Source organism: Oryctolagus cuniculus, chromosome X, assembly GCF_051225735.1.
Source record: "Oryctolagus cuniculus isolate XC-2025 breed Fujian yellow rabbit chromosome X, ASM5122573v1, whole genome shotgun sequence".
Lineage (NCBI taxonomy): Eukaryota > Metazoa > Chordata > Mammalia > Lagomorpha > Leporidae > Oryctolagus > Oryctolagus cuniculus.
The window spans coordinates 45,724,015-45,748,427 of NC_142888.1; the positions used below are offsets into that span (position 1 = coordinate 45,724,015).

Here is a 24,413-nt window from a genome sequence, read left to right on the forward strand (position 1 = left end):
GCTGTGGTGCTGGCCGACTGATATTATATTTTACATAAATGAAATCACACAGTGATTTTGTGTCCATTTTCTTTCTGCAACATTATACCTGTGAAGGTCACTCATATTGTTATGTGCAGTTTAGAGCTGTTCATTATTATTGCCATATAGAATTCTATTGTATCAATAAAATGCAATTTACTCATTCATTCTATTGTTCATGAATGTTTTGGCTATTTCCATTCGGGTCTACAAATATTCTATTAAACATCTTTTGATGTATTCTTTTTTTATTTTTAAACACAATTTATAGATGATGGGAAGTGGTAACAATGTGTTTTTCCCTTTTGTCTATGGGAAAACCGAGGCAGAGGGAGAAATAGTGACTTTATTTAGCAATGAGTGAATCAGTGGCTCAATCAGGTTTCAGATGCCTTTTTCCTGATTTGAGGGACATAATACGTTTTTCCGTCTATACCATTGAACCAACTGCATTCAGAGATCAACGTTATAGATAACTTTGCTTTCCAAAGTCTGATGTGTAGAAATCATTGGACATCTGTTGAACTAAAAGGAATCAGGTAAGGCAGAAAAACTGAGCTAACCTGGTTTTGGCTTCTTAGTTACTGAATCTGGCTCTTTTCTCTTCAGCTTTCTAGATACACGAAAAGCCTATTTGTTCTCTTCCTTCCACACCAGCAGCTTTCATTTGCTCGTATCCCAGAGTGATGTGGGCCATGGAGCCAGGCCAGCTCCTCTGGGCTCTGCTGTTCGTGCAATCCTTATGGCCCCAACAGACTGATGGGGCCACTCGAGTCTACTACTTGGGCATCCGGGACTTACAGTGGAACTATGCCCCTGAAGGAAGGAACGTCATCACAAATGAGTCTCTGGAGAGTGACACGTATGTTTCATCTGCTGTGATATTACAGCTGGAGTTGGGAGTGGGGGGCAACCTTAAGGTCAAGAAGTCTCTTCTTTCCCTGGAAATGGTGGCAGCTAACTCGTGACCTCTCTGAGCCTCCCAGGGGCCAGGTTTCCTGGGAAGAGAGCAAGATGACCCAGAAGCCAGCAGCCCATCTGGAGTCTGCTTTTCCACCTGAGGTGCCTCAGCATGTTTACAGTGCTAAAGACAATTCATATTTCCTCGATTCTAAGATAATATCCACAATACTGAACTGAATTAGTAATGGTTTTTTGGCTTTAAAAATAAAAGATTAAATATATACAGGTTTTTTAAAATGTGTGCAGTAGAACTATGTTCCTACAGGTCAGTGGAACTGTACTGATTTCAGCTATTTGAAAATACAAAAAAAAATAATATAAGCCTTAGAATCCAGGAACTAACCATAATAGCTATCAAAATTATGTAACATTTTGTGGCAGACACCATACTATAAATTTATAAACTTTTTCTTAATTTTCACAAAAACGCTGGGAGGAGAGTATGAGTATCCTCGTTTTATAGATGAGAAAACAGGATCAGGGAGGTCTACTGACTTGCTGAAGTCCAGCAGCTATAAATGAAAGAAATAGGATTTGTAGCTGCAAATCTGTGGGCAAAGCTAATATGCTTATCACTGTTTTGCCTCCCATTGATCCCATAGAATTAATCTTTTTCAATCCTCTAAATAGACAATTGCTCCACAGATATAAACGAATGTGTTAAAGAATCTCTTGCAACTGTGATTCACTTTATGTCTCCAAAACCCTCAGCATTTTCCAAAATTGACTGCAACATTTCTGAATTTTCTAGGAAGGATTATAATATGAAAAACAGATGTCTTTTTTAAAGTTCTGCTTATCAACTTTTATTCATTTGAAAGGCAAGGTGACACACAAACACACACACACACACACACACAGAGGTGGGGGAGGGAGGGAGAGAAAGAGAGATTTTTTCATCTGTGGATTTACTCCCCAAACGCTTATAGCTTCCAAGCTAGGCCAGTTTGAAAGAAGGAGCCAAGGACTCAGTCCAGGTCTCCCATGTGGGTGGCAGGGACCCAGGTACTTGAGCTGTTACCTACTGCCTCCCAATGTGTGCATCAGCAGGGAGCTGCATCAGAAGCAGAGATGGGACTTGAACCTAAGTACTCTTATATGGAATGGGGGCACTGTGCCAAGATACCCACCCAATTCTATATTTTTTAACACAAACTATCCATCGAATTTTGGAGTCTCAAAGTCCTTGTGTTAAAACTGCCCTCGAGGGAATAAATTCATTATCCCTCATCCTTAACACTTTGAAGTAATAGCCATCATTTATTGAGCTTTTACAATTTGTCAGGCACTGTCCTAAAATCTTTAGTTAGCAACACAAACTTTTGACTTAGAGACTGTGATTAACTCCATTTTAGAGATAGTGAAATTATGCACAGATAAATTAAGTAACTTGCTTAACGTCCCACAAATTTGGAAGTGGCAGAGATGGCGCTTAATCTACTTGGCCTGTCTCCAGAGCTGTGGTCATAAACTCTATACTATAATGCCTGCGATATATAGCAGAATGATGCTAAATCAGTCTACAGTTAGTTTTCTATTATTGTATATTAGTTTGAATAATGTGAATTTACCTTTTTTTGTTGGTTAGAAATGGTTAAAAATAAGCAATTCCATGCACTTCAACTTACTACTTGTTATTATCTGCCAGATTACCTAAACCTCCATGTTCCGATCAGTACAATCCAATTTCCTTTTGTTTGGTTCTAAACAAAAATGGACAACTTTTTGTCACCTACCTCTGGAAAAGATACTTCTGGAGGCTGAAGATGGTAGCAAGGGTGTGACTGTCTCTTTTCTTCTTTCCCAGGGTAGCTTCCAGCTTCCTTAAATCTGACAAGAATCGGATAGGGAGAAGCTACAAAAAGACTGTCTATAAGGAATACAAGGATGATTCATACATGGATGAAGTGGCTCAGCCTGCCTGGTTGGGTTTCCTGGGGCCAGTGTTGCAGGCTGAGGTGGGGGATGTCATTCTGATCCATCTGAAGAATTTTGCCACACGTCCCTATACCATCCATCCCCATGGCGTTTTCTATGAGAAGGACTCAGAAGGTAAATCGATCTTTCTCCCATTCCCAACAAACATAATTTTCTAAGAGATTTATTTATTTATTTATTTTTATTTATTTAGAGAGATCCCGCATTTGCTGGTTCACTCCCCAAATGACTGAAACATGCAGGGCTGAGTCAGGCTGAATGCAGAAGCCAGAAATTCCATCTGGGTCTCCTACGTGGGTGGCAGGGGCCCAAGTACTTGGACCATCATCTGCTGCTTCCTAGGTGCAGTGGCAGGAAGCTTAATCTGAAACAGGGAAGCTGGAACTCAAATTGACACTCTGATATGGGATGCAGGTGTCCCAAGAGGCAGCTTAACCTCCATGCCTGCTCCCTTTTTCCATCATGATCTAAGGTGACACCTACTCTCCTGAGGGTAAAAAAATGGCTGCTATTCATGGCACTGTCTGACTTGGGCGAGTCACTGTCCCTCTTTGGGCCTCAGATTACCTACCAGGAATGTGAAGATGCATCCTTAAATTTTGTTATAAGGAGGTTCTTGAATGACACTTCCATAGAATAGTTGAACATGCTCTGAAAAGAGACAAGGATGCTTTGAATGTCGGTGGGTGTTGTTCTAGTGCCACAGTCTTCTGAAAATTCCATTTTCTTTTTTTAAGCATGAGTTCAGTTTCTTCATTTGTATCTCACACTACCTCAGTGCTGATGACCTATAATAGTGAAAACAGTGAGTGAGGATATTAGAGAGGAAAGTCAGAAGATACTGGTTTGGCCACTAACTCCTTATATGACCTTGGCAAGTCACTATTCCTCAAGTTTCTATTCTATACAATGGGTGGGGGGTGGTATGGACCAAATAACCACTAGGCTGCCATTAGGTTAAAATTCTGTAATTGCCTTTTTTTCCCCAGAAGTGAGTCCTAAAAAGGAGAAATTTCTGTTTTGTCCTGGGCTTCCAAGGTACCAGCTTTGCCATAGGGATCCACTAGACCAGACTAAGAAGTATTTTCCTTTGTCACAGCTTTTCCCCTTCATCAACTATTCCCATGAGGTCTGGGGTTCTTTGATTAAGTGTTACCTGAATCTGTGCCTTCTTTAGGTTGTAAGGAACACTCTGTTAGATCTCAGAACTCCACATTCCACAAGATTGGACATAGGTAATCCCAAATCAGGTTCTATCTCGGCTTCTATATCTTCCACAGTGTCACTTACCCTGCTACTGGTAATGTGCCATTTCATTTTCCAGGCTCCCTCTACCCAGATGGCTCCTCTGGGCATCTGAAAGCTGATGACTCAGTGCCTCCGGGAGGCAGCCATGTGTACAATTGGACTATTCCAGAAGGCCATGCACCCACTGATGCTGACCCAGCATGCCTCACTTGGATTTACCATTCTCATGTAGACGCTCCACGAGATATTGCCACTGGTCTCATTGGACCCCTCATAACCTGTAAAAGAGGTACAAGGCCTGAGGAGGAGTTATGAGATACAGTTTGGGACATCTGGAGGAAGTAGTGATACAGTTGAACCACTTAGATATTGGGCAGCAGCTTGAGGAGTGTCAATTCAGCACCCTTGTTTATTAGCAGGAATAAACCCTGACAAACTTCTTTTCCATGATTTTTTTCAATTTTGTTACGTTTTTATCTTTTTTAAAGACTTATTTTATTTATTTGAAAAGGCAGAGTTACACAGAGAGAGAGAGAGAGAGGGAGAGACAGAGAGATCTTCCATACACTGGTTCACTCCCCAAATGTGTGCAATAGCTGGGGCTGAGCCAGGCAGAAGTCAGGAGCCAGGAGCCAGGAGCTTCATCTGGGGTGCCACCTATTACTCTTGATCCTTGCGAGGATTAAAAAGGACCAAGTATATGAAAACACTCGTCAAATATGAAGCTCAGTGTAGGTACTTTGGCTTCCCACATGGGTGCTAGGTTCCAAGGACATGGGCCATCCTCCACTGCTTTCCTGGGCACACCAGCAGGGAGCCAGACCAGAAGTACAGCAGCAAGGACTCAGCTGTCACCCATATGGGATGCTGGCATCACAGGTGGTGGCTTAACTTGCAACGCCACAATGCTTGTCCCATGATTACTTCTTTTTCTAAAAAACAAACAAACAAACAAAACAACAACAACAACAAAAAAACAGAACCAAACCCACTTTTCTATCTTCCCAATTTTTTTTTCTTTTTTAACTTTTTAAAAAGATTTTATTTATTTATTTGAGAGGTAGAGCTATGGACAGAGAGAGGGAGATACAGAGAGAAAGGTCCTCTCTCCGCTGGTTCACTCCCCAAATGGCAGCAATGGCTGGAGCTGTGCTGATCTGAAGCCAGGAGTCAGGTGCTTGCTCCTGGTCTCCCATGCGGGTGCAGGGGCCCAAGGACCTGGACCATCTTCCATTGCTTTCCCAGGCCATAGCAGAGAGCTGGATTGGAAGTGGAGCAGCTGGGTCTTGAACTGGTGCCCAAATGGGATGCTGGCGCTGCAGGCAGAGGATTAACCCACTGCGCCACGGTGCCGGCCCATCTTTTTTTACTTTTAAAACCCAAAATAGTCATGATGGGAGTCATATCACACTGCAGTAAGGTATATGGCAAAAGCTCAGGGTTCAGGTATGAGTAAGATTGAGAGTGTGAGTTCAAGATTTGTGGAGGTTTAAGGACTTGCTTGGGAATAGAATGTGCTTAAGGAATAGTTAGGTCTGACAATCAGGGTGTTAAGGAATATAGTCAGGTTCGGGCCCTGATCAAAGACATAGGCAAGGATAGTGGAACAGAATTACTCTAGATCTTATGTATCCCACCTTCAAGTCCTAGGTCCAGATCTCATGTATCCCACCCTCATGTCCTGGGTTCAACTGAATTAGTGGTTTTACCTGGGGACTTTGCAAATGGAAATTAGCCCCACAAAGCTATATTTGCTTTTCTGTTGCTCTCCTACTCTTTAGGCCCTCTCTATTCCTATTCTTTTCTTGTGAATTCCCCTTGCAGTTTGCTGTCACCAAGGAAAGGAGATTCTGATGTGCGTCTTTCTTCCTTTTCCTAGGAACCCTGGATGGGAACTCCCCTCCACAGCGGCAGGATGTGGACCAAAATTTCTTTCTGCTCTTCAGTGTGGTGGATGAAAACCTTAGCTGGCATCTTGATGAGAACATTGCCACTTACTGCTCAAGCCCTGCCTCAGTGGATAAAGAAGATGAAGGCTTTCAGGAGAGCAACAGGATGCACGGTGAGCTGGGAGGAGGGGGTCACGTTTCAAGAGGTCCAGGGTCTCCGCTGGGCTTCGTATTTGGTGGGTGTTTTCATATACTTGGTCCCTTTTAATCCTCACAAGGACCAGGAGTAATAGGTGGCTTTTCCCTATTTTACCTGTGAGGAACTGATGCTCCTAAAATGCGCAACAGAAATTGCACAGCTGAAATTCTAGCTGTGATATCTTTGACTGTGTAGGCTTTGCTCTTGTTATAAGTTATCATGCTTCATAATGGGGAATAAATAGCTCGGGTTGTTGACTCCAAAATCATATTCCACATGTTTAGTTCCTTTGGTGCAGGTTGTATAATGAGTCAACATTACTTTGTTTGAAAAGGATTGAAGCTGGACAAATTATCCATTTTATGGAGAAAAATGGTAGCTTTCAAGCTGCTTCATATGTATCTCTCATTCTACTGTAGTCTGATATCTATAAGGACATTTATTTATAATTAAATTAAAACAAGCTAGAAGTGAGTATTTTATATAGCAATTAAGGTACTGGTTAAGATACCCTGTCCAGTGTCTGAGTATTGGGATTCAATTCCCAAATCCAGCTCCTGATTCCAGGTCCTAATGCTGCTGGCTCAAGCAGCTGGGTTCCTGACATGTGAATTCCTGGTTACCAACTTTGGACCAGCCCAGCCCTATCAGTTGTGGGCATTTGGGCAGTGAACCAGTGGGTAGGAGTGTTCTTTCTCCCTCTCAGGTAAGTGAATAAAAGTAAGCAAACAAACAAAACAGAACACAAACTAAAGGCCCCAAATCCCTGAAGTATGAATGGAGAATTGATTTTAGGAATAGAAAGAAGTTTATTTTAAAAATTTATTTATATATTCATTTATTTGAGAGGGAAGGAGGGAAGGAATGGAGGGAGGAAGAACGAGAGAGAGACTGAGAGAGAGTGAGAGAATATTCCATCTGTTGGTTCACAAATACCTACAACAGTGAGGGCTAGGCCAGGCCAAAGCCAGATTCAGGAACTCCATCCAAGTCTCCCATGTAGGTGGTAGGGGCCCAAGTTCTTGGGTCATTGTTCACTGCTTCCTAGGTGCATTATCAAGTAACTGGATTGTAAGCAGAGTAGCTGGAACTTGAACCAGGTACTCTGATATGGGATACCAGTATCCCATGTGACTGTTTAACCTGCTGTGCCATAGCCCAGCTTATTTTGTTTTTGTTTAATGAAGGAAATGATTTGCTTACTTTTGGCAACAGGGGTGGGCTGAAAGTCAGACATTCCCAAGAGTAGGTAAAAACTCAGAAGAAAGTTGTAAGTGATGGATTGGGCTGTTCAAATTCCTCTTGAGTTTTATGCCAATTGATTATAATGGTCATGTTAGTTGTCAGTTGATTTGACACTTGTCCAGTGCAAATTTCAGAAGGAAACTAGCTGGAAAGTAATAAATAGCTTGCAAAATAACTCTGTTACCTAGACAACTTACACAGATTGCTGATTTGGAATATTTGTGCTATCACTTAATAGCTTGGTGGTCTTCAAAGAGAAATAGCTTCACCTCTCTGTGCCTTGGTTCTCTCTTTCTTTTGAGTGAGACAAATAATATCTACCTATTTCACAGAGATGTTTGTAAGATTTAAATGAGATAATGCACAGAGTCAGGACAGTGTGCTCTTTAAAACCTCATATAAATGCTACCTACCTTTAGTGTCAGATGGTAAGACTTTTCTCACTGTGCTGTCATTTCCTAACTTTGATTATTTTCTTTTGCAGCAATCAATGGCTTTGTCTTTGGGAACTTACCAGATCTGAGTATGTGTGCTCAGAAGCGTGTGGCCTGGCACTTGTTTGGCATGGGCAATGAAGTAGATGTCCACACAGTTTTCTTCCATGGACAGATGCTGACCACCCGTGGACACCGTACTGATGTGGCTCACATCTTTCCAGCCACCTTTGTGACTGCTGAGATGGTGCCCCAGGTACCTGGCACATGGTTAGTTAGCTGTCAAGTGAACAGTCATTTACAAGGTAAGATTCAACATTTCTTATTTTTGGGGTGTAGGAGGCAGATGTCACTAATGGTCAACAGGAAGCTAGTCTTCTGTCATATGATAGATCTGTTAGGTGAGGCATTTGGTATAAAGGATGAAACATTAGATTAGAAGTCAAAAGACCCTGATTCTTTCCTGTCTCTGCCATTAACTTTCTGGGTATCCTTAGGCACTTCTCTCTGGGTTTAATCTTCCCCGTTTTGAACATGAGGTAGCCTAGGGAAAGATAGCTGTCTTTTAAGCTGCCATATTTTTAAAGGTTTCTTTCATTTATTTGAAAGGCAGAGTGACAGAGACAGGGGGACACACATATTTGAGAAAGAGGTCTTCCATCTGCTGGTTCACTCTCCAAATGTCTGCAACAGCTGGGACTGGTTCAGACAGAGGCTAACAGCTTCTGGTTCTCCCATATTGGTGTTAGGGGCCCAAGTACTTGGGCCATCTTCTACTGCTGTCCCAGGCACATTAGCAGGAAGTCAGATCAGAAGCAGAGCAGGTACAACTCAAACCAGCATTCTAATATGGGTTGCTGGCATCACAAGTGGTGACATAACACACTATGTCACAAAGCCAGCCATATGTTGCTCAAAATTCTAAGGAATTAAGTTATAAAGTTATTTTAAGTTTATTGAAAACAGAGTGAAGGGGATATGAGTTAAAGGAGAATACGGTTTCTGCAGAGAATCATGGAGTATTGTTGGTAAGTAGTGACACTCTAATTGTGAGCTGACAGGAATAGGGAAGGAAAGTTTTTTTTTTTTTCCTTAGAGGGAGAATGGTTTAAAGTCATGGCCCAGTGCATCGAGGAACATCACAAGGGAGGAAGAACACATGAGGCAACAGAGAGCATTAGATAAGTAATTCAGAGGATTGTTTTTATAGCCTCTGCTCTGTGAAAAGCTTACCACATGAGTATGGGCAAGTCCCTTCCCATTTCCAGGCCTCATTTGCTTGGTCTATAAAATGAAAGAGTCGATCTAAATAGGATCACAAATTCCCTTCAGCTCTAACTTTCTAGAATGATTTGAAATATTATAAATTAGAAGCTTGTCAGGAAGGTATTAGGTGAGTATGTGAAAGTGGATTTGAATATGTGCAGAGATATTGATGAGCATGATAATGGGTCTTGCATAGTAGTTCTGATCCAGTAAGAGAGAGTGACATGTTCTCTCCCACCTAGCATCTGTCCTCAACCCTAAAGGTGCCTATGGTAATAGAGTATGCATACGCATTGGGGTTAGGTATGTAGTTTGTAGTAAAACAAGCACGTACGTTAGAGTTTCATAAACCTGGATTCAAATTCTGTTTTCACCATGTGCTTAGCTACTTTTGGTGAGTCATGTCACCTACTTGAATTTAAGTTTCCTCATCTGAGGATGGAAATAATGATGCCTAACTCATAAAGATGTAATGAAGTTTCTGAAAGATATTATGATTTTGAATCTTAAAAACTAAGGGGATGATGTGACCAAGATAGTGGAAATAAGGAAAAAATGAACATAGGAACTTAAGCCTTTTTTAATTAAAGAATTATCTATTGTTTTGAGAGTCAGAGTTACGGAAAGAGAGAGGGAGATGCACACACAGAGAGACAGAGGAGGGAAGAGTTTTTCTTCTACCCAATGGTTCACTCCCCAAATGGCTGCAATGACCAGCACTGGGTCAAGCCGAAGCCAAGAGACAGGAGCTTCATCCAGGTCTCCTACATGGTTTCAGGAACCCAAGCACTTGGGCCATTTTCTACTGCTTTCCCCAAGCTATTAGCAGGGAGCTGGACAGGAAGTGAGGCAGCCGGGACATGAACTGGTATGCTGGTATCGCAGGTGGCAGCTTTACACGCTATGCCACAATGTCAGTGCTGGAGTTTGTCTTAATGCTACCACATACTATATTTACAGTCTTGGGCATGTTACTTAGCTTTTCTGACTCCTTGATTTCTCCATCTGCTGTGAATATTGGTAGAGATAACATAAGTAAAGAGTATAGGAAATAACACATATTGTACAAAAACAAACATCTGTTTCTCTTCATTCTTCATACCTCATATTTCTAATTTATACATTTTGAATCTCCTTGAGATGTTGTGAGACTTAAGTGGGATAATGTAGCCAAATGACTTCTACTATAAGTTGCTGAGCATATAAGACAGAGCCATCCATTACTATTATGCCTAAATGTAATATTTTCCACATTTGGAAATGTTACTTAGAATATACATTTCCCTGAAAGTCTCAAGTCTGAATCTTCATTTCCATGTTTAAAAGGTGTTGCATTTGGGGGGAGCTTACTGGTTTATAAATAACTAAACCCTCCTAAACCCTCTTTTATATTTGATGCTTTCACCAATTCTGTGAGGTAGATTTTTCTTTTCTTTAAAAAATTTATTTATTTGAGAAGTAGAGTTAGAGAGAGAAAGAGAGAGATCTTCCATCTGTTGGTTCACTCCCCAAATGGCCACAATGGCCACAGGTGGGCCAAACAAAAGCTGGGAGCCAGGAGCTTCTTCTAAGCCTCCCACATGGGTGCAGGGGCCCAAGCACTTTGGCCATCCTCTACTGCTTTCCCAGGCACATTAGCAGGGTGTTGGATCAGAAGTGGAGCAACCATGACTTAAACCAGCACCCATATGGGATGCTGTTACTGCAGACGATGGCTTTACCCGCTACGCCACAGCGCTGTCCTTGAGGTAGAATTTCATATCTTCCCTATTTACAAAAGAAGGAAGCTCAGATTGAAGAAGTGATTTGCTTAAAAACCTAGAGAATAGCAGATAAAGCCTAGGCTTGAACTCAAGATTCCCAACTTTAGTCTCTGTGATGTTGCTATAATATGAGCCTTTTGCAGAGGCAGGAATGAGGATCTGGTAAATTAACCAGTGGTTGCATGAGCAGGTGGAGATACATAAATTTCCACCTGGGCTTGGCTCTCCCAGTAGGCTAAGAAGTTAAAGAAAGTGGCCCACTTTGGGGCAGGGATAAAGAGACTAGTGAAGGGTGGGAAGGGAAACACTAGGAGAAGGAAGAAGGTAATTAATCTGAGTAGAAGTCCTATTGGGTAGCCATGATATTCTTCCTGCAGATGGCATGCAGGCACTCTACAAGATCAAGTCTTGCTCTACGACCCCTCCTGTGGATCTGCTCACAGGCAAAGTTCGACAGTACTTCATCGAAGCCCGTGAGATTCGATGGAACTATGGACCCATGGGGCATGATGGGAGTACTGGGAAGAGTTTGAGAGAGCCAGGCAGGTAAGAGGCAAGCAGTTAAGAGGGCTCCTTCTCCCTACTCCTCGGCCCAGCTACAAATAGCTATTATCTCTACAAAAATCTTTCCTTTCACTTTGGTGCTACAATCATTGTCTGGCTGGGTTTACATTATGTAACTATTAGCTGAGCTCTTGTTGTCTCCTGGCGAGCTTGCTTTGGGGGAAGCTACAGGTAGAGGAAACTTTGTGTAGGGTTAGGTCATTTTCACAGCAAAATGTCCAGAGTGTGAGGTTGGCTTTTCTAAAATTCGTGGACATGTTCAGAAAGAAAAACCTAGGTGGCTTTAGTTCCTGCATAGTTTAAAATGATTTTTCTTTATTTTGCTCATTATTTAGTTCTTTGATCCTTCCTTTCTTTTCCAGTCTGAAGGAGGCATTTGAGCAGAGGTATAACAGGAACTCTGAGAAATGTAGGAGAAAGAGAAGCAAGTGGCCTTGTAGCCATTCTATGCCCATTCTTTAGTAAGAATTTCTCAAAATTGTCCTCTCTCATCCATGACCAAGATGTAAGCAAAGTAGAGCAGGAGTTCAATGTCCTACTTGGTTGCTAGGTCTTAGGTTAATAGTAACTGTTCATGCAATCAGTGGTGCCAGGTATTTCACAGAAGAGGATCTTGGCAGGTGGCTTGGAGAGGCATTGGGGTTCTGTGGCATCTATTATGTTTATTCTTCTAGCGAGAAACAAAAGAGACAATCTTCAGAGAACTCCGGCAAGTCAGTGCATGAGTCTCAGCATGGCTTCTATAATCTCCAACCAGGCTGGACAATGTAGTGGGCTTTCACTGTGGTATGAAAAGCTATTCTTGATGAAGGAGAGGAAAAAGGATTATGAGTATTTGAGAATGATTAAGGACAGATGTAGGTTATGTAACTCTGTAGAGACATAGTTCCATTGTCTGGAACTTTAAAGCAAGAATATTTCAGCTTACTACAAAGAATAACTCCAGTAATTAGAGCTTTCTAATGGTAAGAGGGATTGAGTCCTCTGAAAATGAGTACCCTGTCTTTGGAAAGGCTCGAGCAGAAGCTGTATATCAATTATTAGTGTTGTCAACTGGTGGGAGTTAGCTTGGATGATCTCTGAGGTCCTTCCTAACTATAAAGATCCATAACGTGATGAAATTTGGGATGTGAGTCTATTTAATGCCGAATGATATTGCATGACATTTCCATCCTTATGTGCCAGTGGTTCAGATAAGTTCTTTCAGAAGAGCTCCAGCCGAATTGGAGGAACTTACTGGAAAGTTCGGTATGAAGCCTTCCAAGATGAGACATTCCAGGAGAAGGTGCAGACGGAAGAAGACGAGCACCTTGGAATCCTGGGTGAGAAATCTTTAACTTATGACATTCATTGATTAGAGCCATGTAAGTGAGGAGGACTTAGAAACTGGAGACTGAGGATGGCTGAGGGGCACATGGTAGACCAACATTTCCCAAAGTGAGTTCCAAGCAATGAGTCTTTTATGGAAAAAAAGATTATACATCTGAGTGCATTTTAAAAAGACTATAAAGCATAGTCAAATAGTATTCTGTGCTGCAGGACTTTTAAAAGCCTTGAGCACACTTTTGGTCATCATAATTCTCCAAGATGAGGATAGACCATGTAGCATTTCTCATACCTGTTTTTTTGGGGGGCAGTGAATATAACATCTTTCAGTACCACTATTGGAAGGATCATATTTTTAGAATTACTTCTCTAGGGATATTTCCAAAAGGCTATATAAAGTGGTCAGACTATCTAGATTCTTGACATTCTGGAGCCAGGAGAAGATAGCTATGACATACAGACATGCTTGCTATAGTGAGGAATGCAGAACCAGGATTAGAGTTGGATCTGGGAGTAGGTCTGTAGAAGGTACAAAACACAATGTTAAAAGAGTATACAGCAGAAATATATGTGGTTTACTCACTTGCTAGAATTAGATAATAAAATAGAACAGGGGAGATAAAACTTTGAAAATGAAAGTAATACAATGGCCCGTATTCTGGGAATGGGTGTATGCCAGCTGGTTCTAGATCTGAAAATAGACAATAGGATCTACATCATCTGGTTAGGTAGACACAAGGAGAAATCCATATTAGGAAAGAGCAAATGTGGTGAATATGGAGGAGTTATCATTGGTTATGATTCAGCATAGGTCCCCAGTCATTGAGCAGAAGTGTAGTTTTAGGTGTGGAAATTGAGTAAGAAACTAAGTTAGAAACTCTGCTTTAAGCCTAGAGCCAGCATAGGTGGCTAAGGTATTGTCTTGGTATCTTGGTTGCCCTTAAAGGTGGACCAAGCTAGATTAGAAGGAGTGGGTAATAATGTACATAAAAGTCCAGGGTAGTGGTTAATCTGTCTATCCCAGCACCTGGATAAAGGATATAATAATTCTTTTTGCTATTCAGAATTTATGATTGAGGCAAGTTGATATCCTACCAAGATATACAAATACAGGAGCTGGGACAATAAAGTTAGAGGAAATGGGCTTGGACCTGACAGTAAGTGAGAAAAGGTCTTGGCTTTAGACAATGGCTCTGCAACTAATGAGTTATTTGAATTTGGGTAGGTCGGTTCCACTTCCCTGAGCTGAAGTTTCCTCATTTATAAAGTGGAGATAATAACCCAGGCCCTGTGTGTTTTAGAATGATGTTTGAAAATCAAAATGAGATAAGCACTTTATTACAACTGTAGATTGCAATATACTTAGAAGGGGTTATTATTATCAATTGCAAAGAAAAGAGGTCTCTTTTAAACTTATACTTTCCCTTTCTTTTGCTCCCTCTCCTTCTGCTTGCTTTTTCCCTAACCATCCCTATGTTCATTCTCCTTTTCTCTCTTTCTCATTTTCCAGGGCCAGTGATCCGGGCTGAGGTGGGTGACACTATCCAGGTGGTCTTCTACAACCGTGCCTCCAAACCATTCAGCATACAGCCCCATGGAGTCTTTTATGAGAAAGACTACGAGGGCACTGTTTACAATGATGGTGAGCCAGCAGGGTTTCTAACAAATGTGGGCTGCAAGTGGCAGCTCTAGAGGAGAGATAAAAGAGGGGCTGGGGAAAGGGAAGAAGGAAGAATTCATTACCAGGTAAGGATGTTGTAGAATGAATGAATGATGTGATGGTGAAATAATTAGAGAAAACTTTAGGGGAGGGCGCTGTGGTGTAGTGAGTAAAGCCACCACCTGCAGTGCCAGCATCCCATATGGGTACTGATTCAAGTCCCAGCTGCTCCACTTCCGATCCAGCTCTCTGCTTTGGCCTGGGAAAGCAGTAGAAGATGTCCCAGTCCTTAAGCCCCTGCACCCATGGGGGAGACTGGAAGAAGCTCCTGGCTCCTGGCTTTGGGTCAGCTCAGCTCTGGCCACATATGGCCCTTTGGGGAGTGAACCAGTGGATGGAAGACTTCTCTCTCTCTCTGCTTCTGCCTTTCTGTAACTCTGCCTTTCCAACAAATACATATTTCTTTAAAGATTATTATTTATTGGAAAGTCAGAGTTACACAGAGAGAGGAAAGGCAGAGAGAGAGAGAGAGAGAGAGAGAGGTCTTCCATCCAATGGTTCACTCCCTAATTGGCCGCAATGGCCGGAGCTGCGTCGATCCAAAGCCAGGAGCCAGGAGCTTCCTCTGGGTCTCTCATGCAGGTGCAGGGGCCCAAGAACTTGGACCATCTTCTACTGCTTTCCCAGGCCATAGCAGAGAGCTGGATCAGAAGTGGAGCAGCCGGGTCTCGAACTGGCACCCATGTGGGATGCCGGCACTTCAGGACAGGGCATTAACCCCCTGTGTCACAGAGCTGGCCCCTAAATAAATATTTAAAAGAATTGGGATATATTTAAATGTATTCTGATTATAAAAAATAGAAATTATAAAAAACACAATTTATAGATAATTGTCATACATTTTGATTACCTTTTAACATTTTTAATTATTTTTTAAGATTTATTTATTTATTTGATAGTTAGAGTTACACAGAGAGAGAAGGAGTGACAGAGAGAGAGGTCTTCCATCTGCTGATTCACTCCCCAATTGGCCACAAGGGCTGGAGCTATGTCAATCTGAAGCCAGGAGCCAGGGGTTTCTTCTGGGTCTCCCATTCGGGTGCAAGGGCCCAAGGACTTGGGCCATCTTCTACTGCTTTCCCAGGCCATAGCAGAGAGCTGGATTGGAAGTGGAGCAGCTGAGACTTGAACCTGTGCTCATATGGGACACCGGCACTGTAGGCGGTGTTTTTACCTGCTATGCCACAGTGCCAGCCCCACCTTTTAACATTTTTATGCTTATAAGATGTATGAATTTGTAGATATGAACTTGTTTATACAGTTATGCATCCTTTTTTTGTCTTTTTTTTAAATTTATTTTTAATTTCATTTATTTGACAGGTAGAGTTATAGACAGTGAGAGAGAGAGAGACAGAGAGAAAGGTCTTCCTTCTGTTGGTTCACTCCCCAAATGGCTGCCACGGCTGGCGCTGCGCCAATCCAAAGCCAGGAGCCAGGTACTTCCTCCTGGTTTTCCATGTGGGTGGAGGGGCCCAAGCACTTGGGCCATCCTCCACTGCCCTCCTGGGCCACAGCAAAGAGCTGGACTGGAAGAGGAGCAACCAGGACTAGAACCCAGCCCCATATGGGATGCCGGCGCCGCAGGCGGAGGATTAACTAAGTGAGCCACGGTGTTAGCCCCTCGTCTGTTTTCTTGTGCATTGTTATAAACATTTTTGTCACATGTAGTTGACATAATTTATTTACCTTATCCTCTGTTGTTTAGGCATGTTGGTTTTTCTTTTCTTTTTTTTTAAGAAGATTCATTTTTTTGAAAAGCAGAGTTACAGAGACAGAGAGAGAGAGAGAGAGTCCATCCGCTGGTTCACTCTCCAAATGCCTGCAGTAGCTTGGACTGGACAAGGCCAAAGCCAGGCATGTGGAACTCCATCTGGGTCTTCCACATGGATGACAGTGGCTCATCACTTCTGCTGCTTTCCCAGGCACATTAGCAGGGAGCTGCATTGGAAACGGAGCAGCTGGGACTCGAATTGTTGCTCTGATATGGGATGCCATCATTTCAGGTCATGGCTTATAGACCACAATGCCAGAAGCATGTTGGTTTCTAAAGCATTTTTTGAATACTACAAATCAGGTTGCAGTGAATGAAAGCATGCATTCTAGCTTGCAGTTTAAATTTGTATCTTATGAGAAAGTGGTATTATTGAGTAATTGAGTTCTTGTTTTCTCCAAGACTGTTAACATATATTAAGCCAAATTATTAAATAAATTCTGAGTGTAAAGGCAAAGTTGCAGACAAATCTAGAAGGCAACTTCTTCAAGAAGTCAATGCCATTGGGTGATATTAGAGACGTGACAACTAAGTGCAAACTGAGAAATCTTGATTCATCTGATTATAACATACTTCATGAAACATTTTGGAGATAATTGGGAAATTTGTCATATAGACTAGATATCAGATGATATTAGGAAATTTTCTGAGGTGTGCTAATGGTATGGTAGCAAGATAGGAGATGCTTGCTGATCTATTCAGGTGTAAAATGTCATGATGCATGAGTTACTTGCAAAATGATCATCAAAAGCAAGCAATGAATAACTTTGTGTGCATGCATGTATGTGTAGATGTGCATAAAAATAGTTGTAGCTAAAGATGGAAAAATGTTAACATTTGACCCTAAATGGTAGAGCAATGATCACTGCACTCTTCAAAGTTTTCAGTATGTTTGAAAACCTGAAAAGTTAGGAAGAAATAGTAAATAAGGAATGATAAGTTAAACTCATCCACAATGATTTTCCCCTGTTGTAAGCTATATTACAAATTTCCTTGTATATGGTTCTTTGCATATTTTTATGATTCTTTCATCAGAATATATTTTTAATACATGAAGTTTCTGTTTCAGAGGGTATACACATTGACAGTTTTGGTACCTACATGCAAATTGCTCTTTGGAGAAATTTGTAGTCCCATCAATTTCAAGTTCTGCCAATATTACTAGAGAGGGTCTCTTTTTTACAACCTCACCGGTACCAGGGTAATATTTTAAATTTTTATCGAAATGACAATTTTGTAGGCAAACACCCTCAACCAACCTCGTTATTTTGATTTAAATTTGTTTACTCTAGATTGAACATGCTTTTCAGTGTTTATTACGTGTCTTCCTTATTAGTGAAATTTTAAAAGGCTATAGACACATCTTTGAAATCTAGGGAAGTATAAAGTGCCTCAGTTCATAAAGTAGTGGCCAGAATAGATGGCAAACTCTAGTATCCTGAGTCTTAGACCAATATTCAGTACTCCACATTGCTGTTGCCAATGATGCTACAAACTGCCTCTGCAGTTTACCATCTCTATCCCACTGTTTGGCGCTGATTATATTAACTCTAGCCAATGTGAGTAATAACGGCTGTGTTTTCGCTGCAGGCTCATCCCACCCTGGTTTGGTGGCCAAACCCTTTGAGAAAGTGACATATCGCTGGACAGTTCCCCCTCATGCTGGTCCCACGGCTCAGGATCCTGCCTGTCTTACCTGGATGTACTTCTCCGCAGCGAATCCCATTAGAGATACAAATTCTGGCCTGGTGGGCCCCCTGCTGGTTTGCAAGGCTGGTGCCTTGGGTACAGATGGCAAGCAGGTATTGTTGGGTGCCTGGCTAGGAAAGCTGCTGAGAGGATGAGGAAACTGCATTCCTAAACAGGATTAAGTGTAAGATTGTGTTCTAGAGGTGAAGAAATAGAAAAAAATAGCCAAATTACTGCATTATAAATTATTAGGTGGTGACTTTGTGCTCTCTTGCATTTCGTTTTTTACTTACTAATACACATTTTCTTTAGTTCAAAGCCTCCCATCACCATCTCTCCCTCAGTGCCTCGCTTCCTTCCCCACCCCCATAGCCGCTAACACTTGCTCCTAATCTCTAAGTCCCCTTTAGTATTTGCTTATCTCCCACTGTTTCTAGCGGTGTAGCATTGGGCAAGTTATTTGATTTATCTTTGTCTCAGTTTCTTCATCTGTAAAGAGGGCTCACATGGAAGGAAGTAACTTGGGTTTCTGTGAGGATCAGTGGAAATAGTCAATATAAAATGCTTAGCATATTGTCTGGCAAGTAGTAAGCATTCAGTAAATACTAGCAGTAACAACAGTAACAGCAGCAGCAACAAGAGCAATTCTGTTCTTTTCTCATCCTGTGCTTTTCCCCTGCCCCCTTCCATATATTCCTCCCTTCCAGTCCTCTCCTTTGATTGTAACCGCCTTCTCCTACAACTTGAGGTTACCTGGGGGAAAATTGCTTAGCAACAACTGCAGCTTTGAACAGGAAGTATGGGCATGGCTCTGAGTCTACCAAAGGAGGTGAGGAACATCAGAGATCCTTCCGTTTGTAACTACACAACTCCTGACACATTTGTTCTTTATCCCTGTTCTTTCTTCTACTGGATATGAAGAAAGGGATAGATAAAGAAGTATTTCTCCTCTTCACTGTGTTTGATGAGAACAAGAGCTGGTACAGCGACACCAATCAAGCAGCTGCTATGTTGGATTCCCGACTGGTCTCCGAAGATGTCAAGGGCTTTGAAGACTCCAATCAGATGCATGGTATGGAGAGTATTTTTACCCTGGGCTACAACTGAGATATCTAAAGTAAAACCTAAACCTAACTATGATCATGACCAATCTATGAAATCACAGCTTTGTCCAAGAGACAAGTTATATCGAGGGATTCAAGCAAAAATGACAGATCTGTCTTAGCACCTTCTTTGCGCTGTCATGTGTTACACTGTATGGGGGACACTGGGAGGAAGTACTGTGAGATGTGGATTGTGCACAAAGGATCTACCACAGAGTATGAACTCTAAGCTGATACCCTTTCCAGTCTAACCTTCCACTACTTGTGCTCCTGCACCCCATATTCCAGTTAAGTGCGCTTATTTTTCTATGACCATACCTTTTACTTTGCTGATTTTTTTTTACTTCAGTGTCCTACACTTGAAATGCCCTCATTATGTCTTTGCCCTGAGCCTGTGGGAAGTCTGCCCATTCTCTATGTCCCTACTGAAATGCTACCTCCTCCATATAACCATTTCTTATCACCCAAGCCCTGCGTGATGACACCCTCTTATTAACTATCATCACTTTTCAGTCAGACCATTTTAATAGCATGTTCCATACACTCTTTTGTTAGAGTGTAGTTTCCCTAAAGGTGAGTTTTGTATGTTTCTTATCTCTGTATCCTCTACCCTGTGCAACACATAGTAAATGTTAATTGGATTAGTGAGCTACCAAATGAATGGGTAGATGGGTCTGTGGGCGGTAAGTGAATGAATGGGAAGACTTGGTCCCAGTTTGCAAAGAGCTCCTAGCACTTTTTGATGAGATGAGAATAATAATACCCATGAAACAATTATAGAACAATCCAAGACAGACTATAATTAAGTGTCAAATTATGTGGAACAGCTTTTAAATTCAGAGGAGGAGAACATTAGTGGAGAACAATCAAAATAAAGGATTCTTGGAAAAGGGAGTTCTTGAGCTAGAGCCTGAAGACTAAATAGGTTTGCAATCAAGACATTACAGGCAGAGGAAGTAGAATCAGAGGGTTAGCAATGCTCTCATCTGCATCCAAGAGGATTATCAAATAGGGTGACTCATTAAAGCTGATTTCAGTGGATGTGAAAGCGTTAGGCCTGGTCAGCTTCAAGCAGGTTATCTTGCACGAGAAGCCTTCAAAACTTTGTGGAAAAATGAAACTAAAAGTATGAGTTTATTTTTTATATAGATTTATTTATTTATTTGAATGACAGAGTTACAGAGAGAAAAGGAGAGAGAGAGAGGAAAGGAGGAAGGAGAAGGGAGGGAGGGAGGAAGAGAGGGAGGGGAGAGAGAAAGAGAGAGAGAGAGAGAGAATGAGAATCTTTCCTTGGTTGGTTCAGTCACCAAATGACTGCAATGGCCCAGGCTGGGCCAGACAAAAGCCAGGAGCCTGGAACTCCATCTGGGTCTCCTACGTGGGTTGAAGGGGCCCAAGCATTCAGACCATCTGCTGCCTTCCCAGGTGCATTAGTGGGGAGCTGGACCGGAAATGCAGCTGCCCGGAAAACAACCGACATTCATACTTATAGGGATGCCAGTGGGGCAGGTTGGTGACTTAACTTGCTGTGCCACAACACAAGCCCCAAAATTTGAGTTAATTTTAGTGTAAATTTTGTTTAAAATCCATGTAAATTTTTAATAACATAATTTTTTCATGTTTTATGAACAATTTTCCATCAAAATATACTCATATTTTAATTCCATCTAATACAATTTTTTGAAGTACAATTGTATTGGGGAAGTGTGGAAGGTGAGGGAGGAGGGAGGATACAAATAAGTATGCTTTCTTTTGACTCCATCTTTTAGTTGTTATCACCAGTTAGTTCCATCAACTGGAAAAAGTAATACAATCTCTTAAGTCAAGTTCATTCCAGTTTCAGTTTAATGAGTACCTGATTGGTATCAGGCAACATGGTGGGTGCCTAAACAGTCACATAGATAGATAGATAAATCTTCCTGGTAGGTCAATCTAATGAGGGAGACATATTTGTAGGAAATTTATTGGACTCTGTAGATAGGTGATATCGCAGAGTTTTGCAGGGCAAGTTCCACGGATATCAGAGATAGTGATGACCCTGCTTCACTCAAGAGGTGATATTAAAGGTGGGACATGAGAGATGAGTAGTAGGTTTCCATAGAGAGAGATTTGAAGGAAAGATTATCTCAGGTAGAGGGAATGGCATACAATGTTTTCAACTGATGTTTTCTAAGCATCTAAGATGTTTAAAGCCTTGGGAATGCAGAAAAAATTAGAGATCACAGGGTAATGGCACGTGTGTGGGTGGGGGTTGGAAGGTATAGGAGGGCAGACTACATGTAGGTGTACCATGGAAGAGGCTATTGTAGGAAGTAAGGCAAGAGAGGTTAAGGTCCATAATCAGTAACAGTAAGAGGAACAGAAGGAGACATTCTGAGAAGTGAGCATGGAACTTTGGGGAAACCTAACACTTTATAGAGAGGTAGAGAATGATAACAAGATAGAGAAGGAACAATCAGAGATGTTATAAGAGAATTGGTAAATGCAGTGCCTCAGAAATAAAGGGAGGAGAGTTCCAAGATAGTGGGAATGGGAGAGGTTGGTATTGTGTGTGTGTAGGTGTGTAGGAATTGTGATAGTGGAGAGTAGTTCAATATTGCCAGAATATGGAAGATGGTGGAGGAAGGTCAGTAGATGAGGCTAAAAAGGCTAACTGGATTCTCATTCTAAAGCCACATCTCCATGGGTTGAACTGAACTGGCTTAGAGAAAAAGGCAGAGGAGTTCAGAATGACTCCTGACTTTCAAGGTGTGGGCAATCCCAGTATAGAGCTGATGCCATACTGCTGGAAGGTGCTGAAATAGTCTGGTCTCATCTCACCATTTTGTTTTGTGTTTTTGTTTTCCAGCTATTAATGGGTTTCTGTTCTCTAACCTGCCCAGGCTGGACATGTGCAAGGGTGACACTGTGGCCTGGCACCTGCTCGGCCTGGGCACAGAGACTGACGTGCATGGGGTCGTGTTCCAGGGCAACACTGTGCAGCTTCAGGGAATGAGAAAGGGTGCAGCCATGCTCTTTCCTCACACCTTTGTTATGGCCATCATGCAGCCCGACAACACAGGTAAGTGCATTAGCAGCTGGCCTTGGGCTCAGAGGCTTTGTTGTGTATGGGGTTGAGGGTAGAGATAGGAGGAGGGAGGACTGGTGAAGTAAAAAGAAGAGGCATGTAAAGAGGGCTAGGAAATTTCCAAAGATACTTTTGTCTTTTCCCTCTTCAATATATTCTTCATGTTCTGGTTGTTTGAAAAGAGAAGAATTAGAACATCGGGATGAAGGTCTTATATGGCAGAGGATGGACTTGATCACATAGCCTGTCGACCACATAGGTATTTTATAGATACAATCCTCACACTAGGAGGCAAGTGGAAGAGATGTACCTATAATAACACTTCACCTCTGATATTCTGTGAAAATTTTTGCAAACTCTCTCACTTATATTGTGTGAGAGAGAAATACTCTAACAGTATCAGCCTAGAAATCAGAACACAGGAGGTCCAGTGCAGGTCTTTTCATTAATTTTCTGTGTAACTCTATCTTAATGACTATCCTTCTTCATGGCTAGATTATTCTCACACTCATTATTTTTATTTCATGCAGAAATTTGACAACAGCATTTCTTTATATTTCATATTTTTTAATATTTCATAATGTATTTTTATTTACAGTCCCTAGGGTGTCTTCTTTTTCCAGCCAGTAGGTGGCAATAATGTTTGTAAGAAAAATCTGTCAGTTCCACCTAGTTCTTATTAAGCTTAATATTAGTTGTATAAATTCCATTAATATTTAGAGAACCAGTTCTTAAACTAAGCAAGTCTCTTTTGTTTATTTAATAACCTCAACCTGGTCCTGAATTTAACAAACACATGACACAAAGCTGGTGTCCCCAGATTTCTTGGATCCCTGTTTCTGTCCATTTACCTGGCATATTTTCTTGATTAGGGAGATTTATTGTAATCAAATTAGAATCATCAGTTAATGGAGTAAAATTTAGTGAGAGAAGCAAGTGCTTGCAGCAATGTGGAGGTTTGAAAGTTCTTAATAAAAAAAAAACAAAACTACTCTTTAGTCAGCCCCAAAGCCAAATCTCAGATTTAATCTCCTTCCTGAAAAGCCATCCAGTTTTCCTAGACAGATCTATATGCCTTCTTAAAGCTCACTCTAGATGAATTTTCTTGGTACCATACTGAGGCCCAATGAGGGCGGCTGTAGATGACTTAAAAACATTCTTATGGGTAGGCTGAAAGAAGAGGGGGAGAATGGATTTACAAGAATAAAAGTTTGAAAGGTTACTCTTGGTCTTTTTTATGTTTTCATTTCTAGATCTTTAAAATTCTTTGTCAGATTGGGTATTTATCTTGGTGGTTAAGATGCCTGTTAATACACCCATATCCCACATCAGAGTGTCTGGATTTTATACTCAACCCTGTTGCCTGATTCTAGCTTCATATCGACACAGACCATGGGAGGCAGTAGTGAGGGTTCAAATAAATGGGTTCCTACTACCCATACGGGAGACCCGGATTGAGCTTCTGGTTCTGTTTAGGCTTATCCCAGTCTGCCATTGCAGGCATTTGTGGAGTGAACTAGTGGATGGGAGCATTCTATCTGTCTTTTTGTCTCTGTCACACTATCTATCTCTGCCTGCCTCTCAAATTAATAAGTAGCTAAGTAATGATTTTGAAGAAACCTCTCCTCTTTTTAAAGAAATTTCAAGTTATGGAACATTGGAACTGGTGAGAGTCCCTTTGAGCTAAAATCAATTAATTTAGTTTACTAATGAGTGAAAGAGATACAGATCTGAAATGGGGAAATGACTTGCTCAGGTTAAAAATGTTAGCTTTATATATTTTTTCCTGCTTCTTCCTCTTGCCCCTTCTCCATCAAATCCTATTGATTCTTACTCATAGATGCCTTCTTGAATGTGAACTCCATTCTGCTCCTGGGAACACGTTCTCTAAATAAAATTACAGAGATTGTTGTGACTAGCTCTCCAAAGGCAGGGCTAAGGTACCTGAGTTCAGTGGCAGAGTCAGGACCAGAATCTAGCTTGTAGAGTGTTGGGTAGTGATGGGCAATGGTAAATAAACATGCATGCTTGAGAAGCTTTGCAGGAGGTTTAAAATCATCACTATGGAGATTCAACACCTGTGTGTTGGACACTTTCAATTACGTTTACACAAATAGAAAAAACACATGCTCAGAAAAAGTTCATAAAAATGTTGAGAGTTTCAGAATCAGCCCTTAAGGCATGCGGATCCGGCTGAAAAGCTCATG

The 24,413-nt window shown here is 41.5% G+C and overlaps 1 protein-coding gene across 4 annotated transcripts in view; it reads left to right on the forward strand.

The window, feature by feature from the left end:
* The window catches only part of HEPH (hephaestin), an 88,591-nt gene that overhangs the window by 8,437 nt on the left and 55,741 nt on the right, over window positions 1–24,413 (forward strand). For 3 of the 4 annotated variants that reach the window (XM_051827141.3, XM_089324691.1, XM_008272725.5), the window contains exons 2-12: window positions 631–883; window positions 2,792–3,036; window positions 4,247–4,459; window positions 6,050–6,232; window positions 7,988–8,242; window positions 11,344–11,512; window positions 12,716–12,852; window positions 14,367–14,498; window positions 17,938–18,149; window positions 18,958–19,108; window positions 21,988–22,200. In XM_051827141.3, the coding sequence (XP_051683101.1) occupies window positions 708–883; window positions 2,792–3,036; window positions 4,247–4,459; window positions 6,050–6,232; window positions 7,988–8,242; window positions 11,344–11,512; window positions 12,716–12,852; window positions 14,367–14,498; window positions 17,938–18,149; window positions 18,958–19,108; window positions 21,988–22,200 (2,086 nt within the window). In that variant the 5' untranslated portion in view covers window positions 631–707. The remainder of the gene's footprint in view (window positions 1–630; window positions 884–2,791; window positions 3,037–4,246; window positions 4,460–6,049; window positions 6,233–7,987; window positions 8,243–11,343; window positions 11,513–12,715; window positions 12,853–14,366; window positions 14,499–17,937; window positions 18,150–18,957; window positions 19,109–21,987; window positions 22,201–24,413) is intronic. The other variant, XM_051827142.3, reaches the window with a different exon arrangement.